Genomic DNA, 12360 nt, shown 5'->3' on the forward strand with positions numbered 1-12360 from the left:
GAAATTAGTCTGCAAAACATATATGCAAGTATCACTTTCACATGCATGTAAGCAAATAAGAAAAGGTGACAGGTGACAGTTATTGAATTCTCAATTTTAGGTTCATTTCGTTCATACTGTAAAAGATGACAATGGTGACAAAACTGTACAAGACAATCCATTTATTCCTTCTCCCCATAAAAGAGTTGATTCTTTTAATAAATAGTGAGAATCACTTCTTAGAATTGTTAACATTGCTATGCCAGACTACACCAAGGTCAAGCTTTAGCAGCTGTGACCTTTCTCAGATTACAGTTCTGAAACCAGAACCAGTATCTAGAAAATGCAAGGCACCTCTCTCTTCTGGTCAAAGAAATTTAACTACAAGTTTCTTAGTGCATCATAAGCAATAAAAAGATAGAAATATAATTTCTATCCATTTACCCATATAGAAAAGAGATTGTAACATCAAAACTTACTTCCTTTTTCTGAAGATCACCTTTTTTTTCTAACAGGTAGAGCACAAAGTTTGATTTCTGTCTTGTTTTATGCATAATAAGGCATGAAAACATTCTAACTTCTAACAGGGAAGCATGAGGAGAATAGTTCATCCTAATTCCCTTTTCAAAGGAAGTGTGTCCTTTTACAAATAGAACATTGAGAAAAATAATATTGCTTTTAGAGTGGCCTTACTTTTGTAGTGGCCTCTACATAGCTCCAAAGCATTTTGACCTGTTTCAAATACATATGGAACTCATTAGTAATATTCAAATGTTTTAGACATGATAGTGCAAGGAAGGATTAGTTTTGCCTAAATTTCCATGAGAATTGGTAGCAGAGGGTGAAAGCAGAAGCAGGGAAGTAGATTTTCAATGAAATGATGCTTTTTTTTTGCCTCAACAGGAGTAAGGAAATAACACCTTCCTAATAATTTTGACATATTGAAGGCACATTGAGCAGCACGGAATCAAGCCATACTCCCAGCTATTTCCAGCAACCTGCAAACATTTATTTATTTTTACAAGCCCAAATGCCAAAACTGTGACAGGAGAATATGAGGCTGGGGAATAAGCAACAAAAATACAGTTCCACAAAGACACCTTTCACTGAAAGGCCTGTTGAAGCAGAGAATGGCATTTCTAGTAGTCTCTCAAAGACACAGGAAAGCCTCTGTTACTCTTAACACTCCACAAATCCTATTTTACCGAGATGCACTGACACCAGATATTTCAGTCTAGAAACACATCAGCCACATATCTCAGAATATTTAAGTCATTCTAATAAGCAGTATTTTAAGAGAAAGGCTTTCTCAGTGGAGTGATGATTGCACGTCAATTTTTATTCACTCAAGTTTACAAGGAGAGCTACAGGCAAAGCTGGAGCTTCCCAACAAAACAGTTCACAGCTGAAGTGCAAAATACTATTAAAATCATTAATGAAGACACTGCAATAGACATTTTCCTTTAATCAACTCAGACAAACAAAACAGCATATAACAGCAGGAACTCTTTTGTAATATCCCTAAAATACCAACAACAGTTGTTTGTCTAAACAGACTTTGCATTTTCAAAGTTTTTCATCAAAAGAAATAGAACGAGTTTAAGTCAAAAGGGAAGAAGTTTTGAATCTAAGTTATAATGATAAAACAACTGTGGAATGAGAGCATTCACAGAATTTTGGACAACTTATATTCTGCATTGTCCATAGCATGTACTTAATGAGCAAAAATCAAATTGCCTATTAAAAGAAAATAGGATAATTCACATGTATATGCATGTATAAAGTCTAAGTTACAATGAAACTTATATAATTGTACATAATCTCTTTTAAAATTATAAATAATAAATAATCCTGATATAAATATAAATAATCCTTAGCCACAATTTGTAACTACTCTACTTAATACCAGCCTCTAATTTCGTGCTATTTAAGCCACGTCATGGTCTTGGTTATACATCTATAGCTCCAGTAACTCCATAATATGCACAAACAAGAAGAGTCACAATGGTTTTTAGCATGCACAAACATTGCGTGTCCCCATGGTGCCAGTAACACAGAAAACTACATTTCTGAGCAATCCAAACAGGATTTTCATACTTGGATTATTAAAATTTAAGTACATCCTCAACAGCTATCATAAGTATTCACTGAATGCACTTATTTTTCTCTTCCACACAGTTTTCCAGGAGTCAGTGTTCAGAAAAGGAACAATGCACAAAGTCCCCAGGTCACTGTAGTTTGCTGTGGTTTCTACAGCAAGAAGCCACATCTTAATAGTCAGAAGATTGTAAAGGTTCTAGAGCAAAGTTCATGAAAAAAAACATGTTTTGACCACAATTGCTTTTCAACCAAAGTCAATAATATAATGAGAACAGACTGCACATTCAATTCAAGCAAGAATCAAATGCAGTCACTGCTTTTCTTATTACTGAAACGTTTAGGGCGAATTATCACACAATTCACCAAGAAAACAAGGTATTATTAACATCAGTGTTATTTGGTCCAGATGGCCAGCTAAGGCAGATAAGACCTTATCTGAAGAACACAAACTAAGGACCTGATAAGATGCATCCCAGAGTCCTGAGAGACTTGGATGATGCAGTTGTCAAGCCACTCCCTGTGATATTTCAAAAGTCATGATAGTCAGAAGTCCCAGGTGAAGGGAAAAAGGCAAACATTGTACCCATCTATAAAAACCTTAGAGAAAACCGTGTGAACTACCACCCAGACTGCCTCACCCCTGTGCCTGGAAAGATCATGGAACAGATCCTCCTAGAAGCTGTGCTAAGGCACATGGGTAACAGGAGTGATTTGGGACAGCCAGCATGGCTTCACCAAGGGCAAGTCCTGCCTGACCAAACGAGTGTCCTTCTATGATGGAGTGACTACATCAGCAGACAAGAAAGGGGCTACAGATGACATTTATCTGCATTTCTGTAAAGCTTTGACACAGTCCCCCACAACATTCACCTCTCCAAACTGGAGAGAACTGGATGCAATGGGAGAACCATTCCATGGATAAGGAATTGGCTGGACATCTACATTCAAAGGGTAGCAGTCAATGGTGAACTAAAATGCAGGAAGTTTCTACATGAGGAAGAACTTAATGCTGAGGGCTGCAGACCACTGGAACAGGCTGTCCAGAAGGGTTGGGGACTCTCCCTCTCTGGAGACATTCAAAACTCCCCTGGTTCCTGTGTAACCTGCTCTAGGTGACTCTGCCTTGGCAGGGTGATTGGACTGGATGACCTCCAGAGGTGCCTTCCAACCCTAACAGTCCTGTGATCCTGCCCCTCTGCTGAGACCCCACCTGCAGGGCTGCATCCAGCTCTGGGGTCCTCAGCACAGAAAGGACATGGATTTGTTGGAATGAGTCGAGAGGAGGGACACAAAGATGACAGAGAGATAGAACACCTCTTATGTTAGGAAAGGCTGGGAGAATTGGAATTGTTCAGCCTGGAAAACAGACGGTTTTGGAGTGACCTAATTGTGGCCTCCAGTACTTGAAGGAAGCCTAAAAGAATGAGAGGGGCTTTTCACAAGGGCCATGTGGTCACAGGACAAGGGGGGGATGGATTCAAACTGAAGGAGAGTAGGTTTAGATTAGAAGTAAGTTTAGAGGAAGAAAAAATTCTTGACTGTGAGGGCAGTGATGTCCTAGAATAGGCTGCCCAGGGGAGCCACGGATGTCCCATTGCTGGAAGTGTTCAAGACAAGGCTGGATGGGACTCTGAGCAAACTGGTCTACTGGAAAGGGTCCCTGCCCACAGCAGGGAGTTAGATTATATTTAAGGGTCCCTTCCAACCCAAACCATTCCATGACCTGTGATCTAATCCACCCAAAATTTTGATTCAAAAATACTCAACAGCTTTAGTAAACCTTGTTAACTTACCTGTGTAATTTCACATTTTTTCAGCTCTGTTTGTAGACTGAAGCAGACTGAGCTTCTCTTGTTGCAGCACAAAATTACATCACTTAATCCTCACACACACTATTCCCCAAGTTTGGAAGTCCCGTGTGGTTAGGATTTTTAAAACTATAACTGCACTTTCTATTTTTAAAATGTGATTGCTAAAACTATCTTAAGGAGAATTTTAAAAAACAACAGACATGTGCAACATAAATACAGAAAGTAACACACTTACAGCTTCAAATGATAAGTTCACATGTTCCAGAAATTTCTGCATTAAATTTTCAGTTAGTTCATTGAAGCGATATCGGAAGAGATCCATTTCTTGTTGAAGAAACCAACGCCTGAGATCCTCACTGTAAAAAAATAATTAAAAAAAATTCTGAATATACTTTTTTTTTCTTGAAAACTAGACCACAAACCTAGCGAACACAACAGCAATGCTGACTTTGGCATGTGACCCACACACACTGAGAAGCTTGGAAGTAAAGGCAGGAAACCTTCAGTAACGCACACTCAATCAGAAGAGACTTGAGGAGAGACAACACTTTTTACTTGTTTTGGATAAAAATAATTGTAGGTAACATTCTCCCTTGGTAAAGGACAGTTTTTTTCTACAACATGGCACAACACTTCATTGTACAATTAATATCACAATTAATGTGATGAGGCAAATATATTTTGAAGGCTGCTTCTTTTAATTCTCATTTTTGCTGTATTTCCAGCTGAAGAAATATGCATACATCTCAGTAAATGACAAGAGTGCGCTCTGTTCTAGGCAACAAATAGCCTGGAAACAGGCAAAAGGAAAACATACGGCAATGGAGTTGGGTGAGGAACACAAATATAGCTTTTAACTCCTGACAGAAGAGAAAAAGGGGTTTAACAAGTGCAGGTGAACAAGTAGAAGAACAAACAGGAACACAGGGACAGGAGTCAGAAGACAAATTAAAACAACACTGAAGCCAATCCAAGTACTTTAAGTACTCATGGAACTCTTCACATCCTAGTGCTCAGATTCCCAGGCATCAGCACGTTACTCTAGGCTACAGCAAGAAGGTACCAGTAAGAAAAGCCACCTGACACGTGCAAGCACAGAATGCAGATGATGCTGTAGCTCACCACCACAGGGCACTCTCTTAAACTGTCCTCTGAGAGCTACCCTGTGGGCCATGCCCGTGGAAGTCACAGAGCACAGAAATACTGCACTCTTATATATGGTCTCTTTACAATATTTAAGCATCTTTTCCCATAGGGAATATGCAAATCACAACAGAGATTTTTGTGGTTTTGGCGACAAAACCACTGCTTGAAATACGGCTTGAAGAAAAGTAATTATTACATAGAACAGCCAAACAGAAAGGCTGTTAAGGTGCTTTGTAAAATGTATTCCTGTGGACAGTCTCAGTGCTTGGGATGTAACAATAATCAGTGCAACTTGAAATGGAAGTTAATGCTTTAATGACTGATCTGTTGCAGTTCTTCTGTGGCCATCTTGGACTGCAGTTAAATCCTGGCATATGACAATTTTTTCCATTTTCCTTGATTTACAGCACATTTGTTTTCCTGTTGGGGGAACCAAACAAAACAACACCACCACACATACACACACATAAAAAATAAACCCCAAACATGATCATATGCAATTTCTTTGGAGGCCAGCCAGTCTGTTGTTCCTTTCCTTCAGGAAAGCAGATCAAACGCTGTAATCCCACCTATCCACTTAAGTTACCATAACAAGAAAATATTGTTTTATCTTTTATACACACATCTACGTGGACTCTTCCTACAGCTGACAAAATAGCTGACAAGCTGACCTCACACTACTGTATATGTCCAGCAAATACTTTTAAACTGACTTTCCTAGGATCATCATAATTAGGGCATTATGCATCACTTCTAAAGCCAAACCATATTTTATACTCATTATTCACATGAAAAAAATTGTAAACTCTTATCTCAAATTCATGCTAAAGAATAATACTTATTATCAAAACCCCACACTTAACTGAAAAGCAATGCCACTGTCATTAGCTTCAGCAGCAGCTTCGTTAGTTAAGGGAGTAGGAGGTCACTGAAGTATAGACGTTAGGAATATCTCCTCATTTTTTGCCACTTAAATTTCTGGTGTGCAGATTACTTAGCAGTTTAAACCAGTTCATAGCTTCCCAACTTTAAAAATAATATAAGAAAACAGTCTCTTTCATACAGGGAAAAGCACTTGTGGGGCTGGGGTTGGAATAGAAATACCCTTTGCCCCAAGGAGGGGTAGGAAAAATCAGCATAATTGGTAGGAAGCATGAACATAGAAGTACTTTAGGGAAGGTATGCAAATGCTGGTAAATCTGGGATTTAAAACTAGTAGCTCCCATTCCACAATCAATACAAGAGCTCCAACAACTTAACAGTGATTTATGAAAACTCTGGGCATGGGCCAGATCACTGCTTTACTAGGCAATCAACACCAATACATTACTCAGAGTTCAAGTTTTAAAGACTAGACAGCAAGGAGAACATGGGGACAGATAACACACAAAAGGAAATGCTACTCAACATAAAGAGGGAGCTATTTTAGCAGAGAAGTCTAATTTATCATTTAGAAAAAAAATGTCAGGGAGCAGTGAACAGGCCTTGCTAAGTCTAAAATAGAACTTATGTCCTTGTTATGAGACACAGACACAAAAAAAAAATACTTTAAAAAGGTACAAAAGCATGTTTGAAAGTTTCCTGGATAAAAGAGTTTTGCTGTCAGAGCCAAGGTAAAATTTATTTCTTCCATGTTAAGAAAGTAAAGTGAAAATTATGCTCCTGTGACTTTCAAGGTTCTTCATAGCTGATCTGCTGAAGTGACGAGAGCTGCAGTAGAGAAAAGCAAAAATGCACACTCCCATCCACATGCAAATAAAATTATCTTTACATCTGCATCTGCCATGAAAGCAAATTAAACAAGACTATTCTATTTCCTGGTCTTGACAGATGTAAGTGACATTAGAAGAGGTGTGAAAGAAGGGTCTGATGAGACTGTAAATACCCTGTCACATGGAAATCAGCTTTAAAGTCTTGGATTTCAGAAATCAGAAGAAGAAAAGTCAAGAGATGATGACTACCTTACAAATTTAACAGAACAGTGGAGCTGGTTACTTCAGATCATGTGAAAACCAAAATCAAAACAATCCAATTTACAAGTGAGGACTAATAGAGACTAGAAAAGCAAAATCGATATAAACTTTTACCCCTGGATGGCACTGTTGGCCAACTGAAAAAGCACTATCACAGGAAAATGTAAGCACACGTACACCCAGCTCCCTCAGGAACTGAGTTCAACCTAGTTTGCAGTTATGTCTATTTAAGTGCACTTTTTCAATCACTCCTACTTTCTTCTTCAACAACTTTCTTCTTCAACTTTCTTCCATTAACCTTATGATTTGTGCCAAGCTTATTTTTCTGACCTAGTATGATAAAAACTTGAAGGACAGTATATTCTGTTTGCCTCCCAGTTTTATCTTTTGGGAACTTGCCAGTTGTAGGTGATAGAAATATCCCCACAATAGCTGCCTTTCAAGAGAGAAGAGAGAACCCTGGGCTACAGGCTCACCTCATAGTTCTTAGAATGCTGTTTTCCATGTTATGAGTAAGCACTTTCAAAGTACAAGTAGAAAGCCAAAAAGCTGACCAAAAGCTGCTTTATCAAAATGCAGCAAGTACATATACATGGGAACACAAAATGGCAATTGCAAGTTGTCTAAACAGCTCAGTATCCCAGAGGTCTGTTCAAAACCCCTCCTCTAAAGATGTCTTTCCCCCCAGATTACAAAGCCAGGCTCTTTCCTGCTGATTCTGTGGCCCAGAATAGCTTGTATTCACTTCTGCACAGCATTCACCTTCATCAAGCTGCCCATTTCTGCCCTGCCTACAGTCTAATTTTTAAGATACTTCCCTGAAACACAGGGTTTGAACAGAATCTGCAGTTTATTTACTAAGGAAGAACTTCAATCAAATTCTCACCTTCCACAAGAGAAGAATTTTCATCAACTACCAAGACCCTTAAAGCATCTCACCTCCCACAAAAAAAAAAGTAATGGTCTGAATAATAACAAAATGTTCAAAGTAAAGTTTTGGCTTTGTAATTAAGTCAAACTGATTATTCAAAATGCCACTAATACAAACCACTACGTTTTCAGGGACCTTTTAGACCCCAGACTGCTTGAGGATACTACCTTTCAGGGGGTTTTGGTAAACTTACAATACATGTAAAGAAAGGTATTATCAAAATCAGCAGGATTAGTATGATTAAGGGAGTTTATAAAAAAATAACAAACAGGGGCATTAGAAAGAAGGCAATATTACACTTATTCACAATCACAAATTATACATGTAGAATACAAAAGTATTTCAGTTGCAATTCTGCTATTCAATCTGCTCCCTTCTTTCAGGATTTTGAGTTACACTACCAGAGACACTGGAGTGAAGGCTGGTATTGATATCCCCACCCACAACCTGTTCCTCATGGATCTAGCAGGCTCATGGATCACACACATTGACAAACTGCCTTCAGCACAGCCCAGATGCCTTTTGAGAGGACAACGGGATGGGATGTGAACGATCTGGAAGATTTCAGGGTGTTCAAAAGTCACCCAGGGCCTGTCATGGTGAGGTTTCATCCACCTGGAGGCAGGCTTTTGAGACCTTTGCTACTTGCTACTCTGATCAGGTGTTCTGCAGCTGGAAGCCAAAGGCATTTCAAAGCAAAGCCCCGTCCATTCCAGCTCCATATCCCTGCCTGGACAGTATTCCAAGCTATCCCTCCTACTCAGCTTTCCTGCGTGTTTTTACTTACAAATCTGTATCCACAGCAGCACTTCAGTCATGTCAGCTACCACAGCATCATAATATGCACTCTATCACAGTCACTTAACTTAAATGAACTGTACTGCAGCCTTAAGTGCAATTGAATCAACAATTCAACACACTTCATATCTGCCAGTTTTTATTCTAAAAAGACCACAGCAATAAGAAGAGTTCACACAAATGTATAACAAAACTACTTGCAGACATGAAGCACTGGCAACCTCTAATTTCATCCAAAAACTACAGGGGAAACAAAACAATGTGTTTTACAAAATTGATATTTTGCATTAAATTTCACATAATGTGAAATCAGCCACAGCAATGACTATGAACAAGAAGCAGAGGTAGTAGATGAAACCTCAAACTCAGATGATATTTTTAGTCAGTCAGAAACAGTGCTCTCTGTACAGTAATAGTAGTAGTAATACAGTAAAGCCTATTTAAATAGTCGGGTCCTTAGTCAGTTATCAACAGTTAGTATATAGAGAAGTTAAACCATGCTATCAATCACTGCAAATGCACGACAAACAGTTAATAATGTGCATTCACTTAGAAAAAAGCTATCAAGGGACTCAAACCAATTGCATGTGTTTAAAAGCCAAAAGTTTGTAAATTTATTAGTTAGCACAAAATCCAGATCTTAATTGATGACACATATCCTTTTTCATCACAGTTGACAAAAGATTCATAGCAAAAAATCTTCTTTGAGCCTCTCTCTTTAGCAGCCATGTAACTCTACAGCATCTGTAATGTCTATAATAAAGCACTGCAGTATCTGTATACATTTAAAATTAATAACAAGAGTACAGCATAATCCACAAAGTACTTACGACTGGCAGTAGGCAAGGCGGAGTATGAAATGGGAGATGTGATCTTTTCTCCTTGCCTCATAATCATCCTCAGCCAAAGCCTGTAGAACATATGCTTATTATTTCTGAGAAAAAATCTCTCCCAGATTAAAAAATTCACAACCACTTTACTGCTGTTTTCAACAGTGTGTTAATAGTCATCGTTTAGACAATAAATGCCAACTTATTGAGGAAGGTGGTTACCCTAAAGGAAGAAAAACTTCAAAGAAAACCCTTCAAAGAAAACCTACACCTCTGACAAAATGACAGAACAGCATTTTATCACCTCTACTTTTATTTGTTGTTCTTGAATGATATAAAGAAAACAAAGTGCAAGAGAATTCTGTGTCTTGATCTTTACTTACTCTGTAGGGAAACTTCAGTTTCCGGAGCTCAGCCTCCAACTTAGTTTTGTATGCATCAGAACTTCTTACATAGCTCACACCGAGATTTTCAACTACCTTAAGCACTGGGCAAAAAAAAGAAAATGTCCATGTTAGAGACAACATGCTGAAATCAAACTAAATGTACGACGGCTTGGGAAAGGCACAAACTGTGGTAAGGCCACAGGAATCACTTTTAGTGCCATGAGGAGCATAAGGGTGAGAAATAGGGAGGATAAAGTGTGGCCCGTGAGTCCTGAACAGCTGGCCCAATTCTGGGATCCATACTGCCAGCATGGAAAAGGGAGACAGCTAACTCTCGATGGACCAGTCTCAGAACATCGGTTTCAACTCTAATGGAAATCTGGATAACCACTTTACAGGACTTCGGGGCAACCCCTGGCTGCCAGCGACAATGTCCTGAAATGCAACACTGAGACATCAAATATGTCACAACATCTACAGAATGTGAAACGCGCTCATAAAGCCTCCCGTGTAAACCAGAACTACACAGTCCCGAGAGCTACACTAAATGCTCATTGGGAAATCGGTCTCAGCTCTCCGAAACGCCCAAAGCAGCGCGAGTGCCTTTAACGGGAGGGAGCGGGCGGCAGCAGGGGCAGCCAGCCCAGCTCCAGTTCGTGCCAGGCGAACAGAGCTCCCAGGCCTGCCAGGAATACACACAGCCGTCCCGGGAAGGATTCACAGCATCGAGGGAGGGAAGGGACGGGAGGAAGGAGAAGGGAAAGGGGAGAAGGAAGGAGGGAGGGAGAGACACGCTACTCACGCCTCAGGCGGTCGATGGCAAAGCTCTCAAACTCCACCAGGGAGATGCTTTCCGTGGGGGGCTCCAGGTAAAACTGCAGGCTGTGAGGGTACTGCTCCCTCCGGTCTCCGGCCAGCCGCGCATGCCTCTGCCTCGCTCGACTGGAGAACTCCATCTCCCTCGACCCGGGGCTCCCTCTGCCCCCGTCCCCACCGCCTGAGCCCCGCTATCCCCGCTCCGCCCGACGCGACCCGCCGGGACCCGGACCTGAGCGCGCCCGCTCCGCGCACCGGCTTCCCGCGCTCCGCCCGCCCCGCCCACTTCCGCACAGGGCCGCGCCCCCTGGGCGCCCATTGGCTGCTGCAGCGGTGCCGGGACGGTGAGGGCAGTGCCCACACCTGGTATGGCGGCTCGGGCACGGGCAGTGCCCACACCCGGCATGGCGGCGGCCACGGCACAGGCAATGCCCACACCCGGCATGGCGGCTCGGGTCGGGTCGGGGCTGGCAGTGCCCACACCCAGCATGGCGGTTCGGGCACGGGCAGTGCCCACACCCGGCATGGCGGCTCGGGCACGGGCTGCGCCCACACCCGGCATGGCGGCTCGGGCACGGGCAGTGCCCACACCCGGCATGGCGGCGGCCCCGGCACAGGCAATGCCCCCAGCCGGCATGGCGGCTCGGGTCGGGGCGGTGCTGGCAGTGCCCACACCCGGCATGGCGGTTCGGGGACGGGAAGTACCCACACCCAACATGGCGGCCCCGGCACGAGCTGGGAGATCCTGGCAGGTGTCCACACCTGGCAAGGCCGCTTCCAGAACTGGCACATTGTCCACTGTTCTACAGTTTTATAATTTTGTCACTTTTCCAAGACAACTGCAGGGTTTGCTGGTTTTGCTGCTGTGTTGGCAATTTTGCCGCAGCTGAGGGTATGTTGCTTTATGCCCCTGCCACAAAATGCAATTTACCAATTTTTCCGTAGAAGTTGTTAATGATCTTGCAGGAAGTTCGGAGCGTAAGAGCGGGAAATCAGAACTGGCATACAGTTTGTGCCAACAAAGTGAGGAAAATCGGTAGTTTAGGCTGCCAAGTTCTTAAGAGCAGCGAAAGGATGATGGATCAGGACATGGACTAGTCCCGTGTTCGGGGGCCACTCCCGGGCGATCTGACAGAGCGCGGCTTCAGCAAACCCTGCCCTGGGAGATCTGACAGCGCGGCTTTAACAAATCCTGTCTCTGCACCAGCAGATCAAACGTGGTGCTGAGCTCGGCTGAGAGGGATAATGCACTCCACCTTCAGAGCAGGTGGCCACATCCACACTGCCCACAGTGCGTACTGCTGTGCTCCTGCTGATTCTCTGGGCGTCTCCTCTTTGCTCTCGGCCAAACCACTGCCTCGGCAGTATCGGAACGTTTTAGCAGGACAGAAAGTCAAGTTTCGTTGTCCAAGATTCCTGTGTAATTTCCCAGGACAAAATATACTATTGATATATTTTTATGTATTATGTATTTTTTGTAATATTTAGTATTTAACCGGAAGCAAATTCTTATCTTATATATATATGTATTTATAGATGAACTTTAACCTGAAGCAACGTTTTCTCAAATAGCCACTGCTTATCTCACAC

The 12360-nt window shown here is 41.9% G+C and overlaps 1 protein-coding gene across 1 annotated transcript in view; it reads right to left on the reverse strand.

The window, feature by feature from the left end:
• Positions 1 to 10910, reverse strand: part of PRIM2 (DNA primase subunit 2) — an 89995-nt gene extending 79085 nt beyond the window's left edge. Inside the window, exons 1-4 of the mRNA XM_058020839.1 lie at positions 10757 to 10910; positions 9952 to 10055; positions 9569 to 9648; positions 4126 to 4246 (exon numbers count right to left, since the gene is read on the reverse strand). Of these exons, the coding sequence (XP_057876822.1) occupies positions 4126 to 4246; positions 9569 to 9648; positions 9952 to 10055; positions 10757 to 10910 (459 nt within the window). The remainder of the gene's footprint in view (positions 1 to 4125; positions 4247 to 9568; positions 9649 to 9951; positions 10056 to 10756) is intronic.
• Positions 10911 to 12360: the final 1450 nt, after the last annotated feature.

This window comes from Melospiza georgiana, chromosome 3, assembly GCF_028018845.1.
Source record: "Melospiza georgiana isolate bMelGeo1 chromosome 3, bMelGeo1.pri, whole genome shotgun sequence".
NCBI lineage: Eukaryota > Metazoa > Chordata > Aves > Passeriformes > Passerellidae > Melospiza > Melospiza georgiana.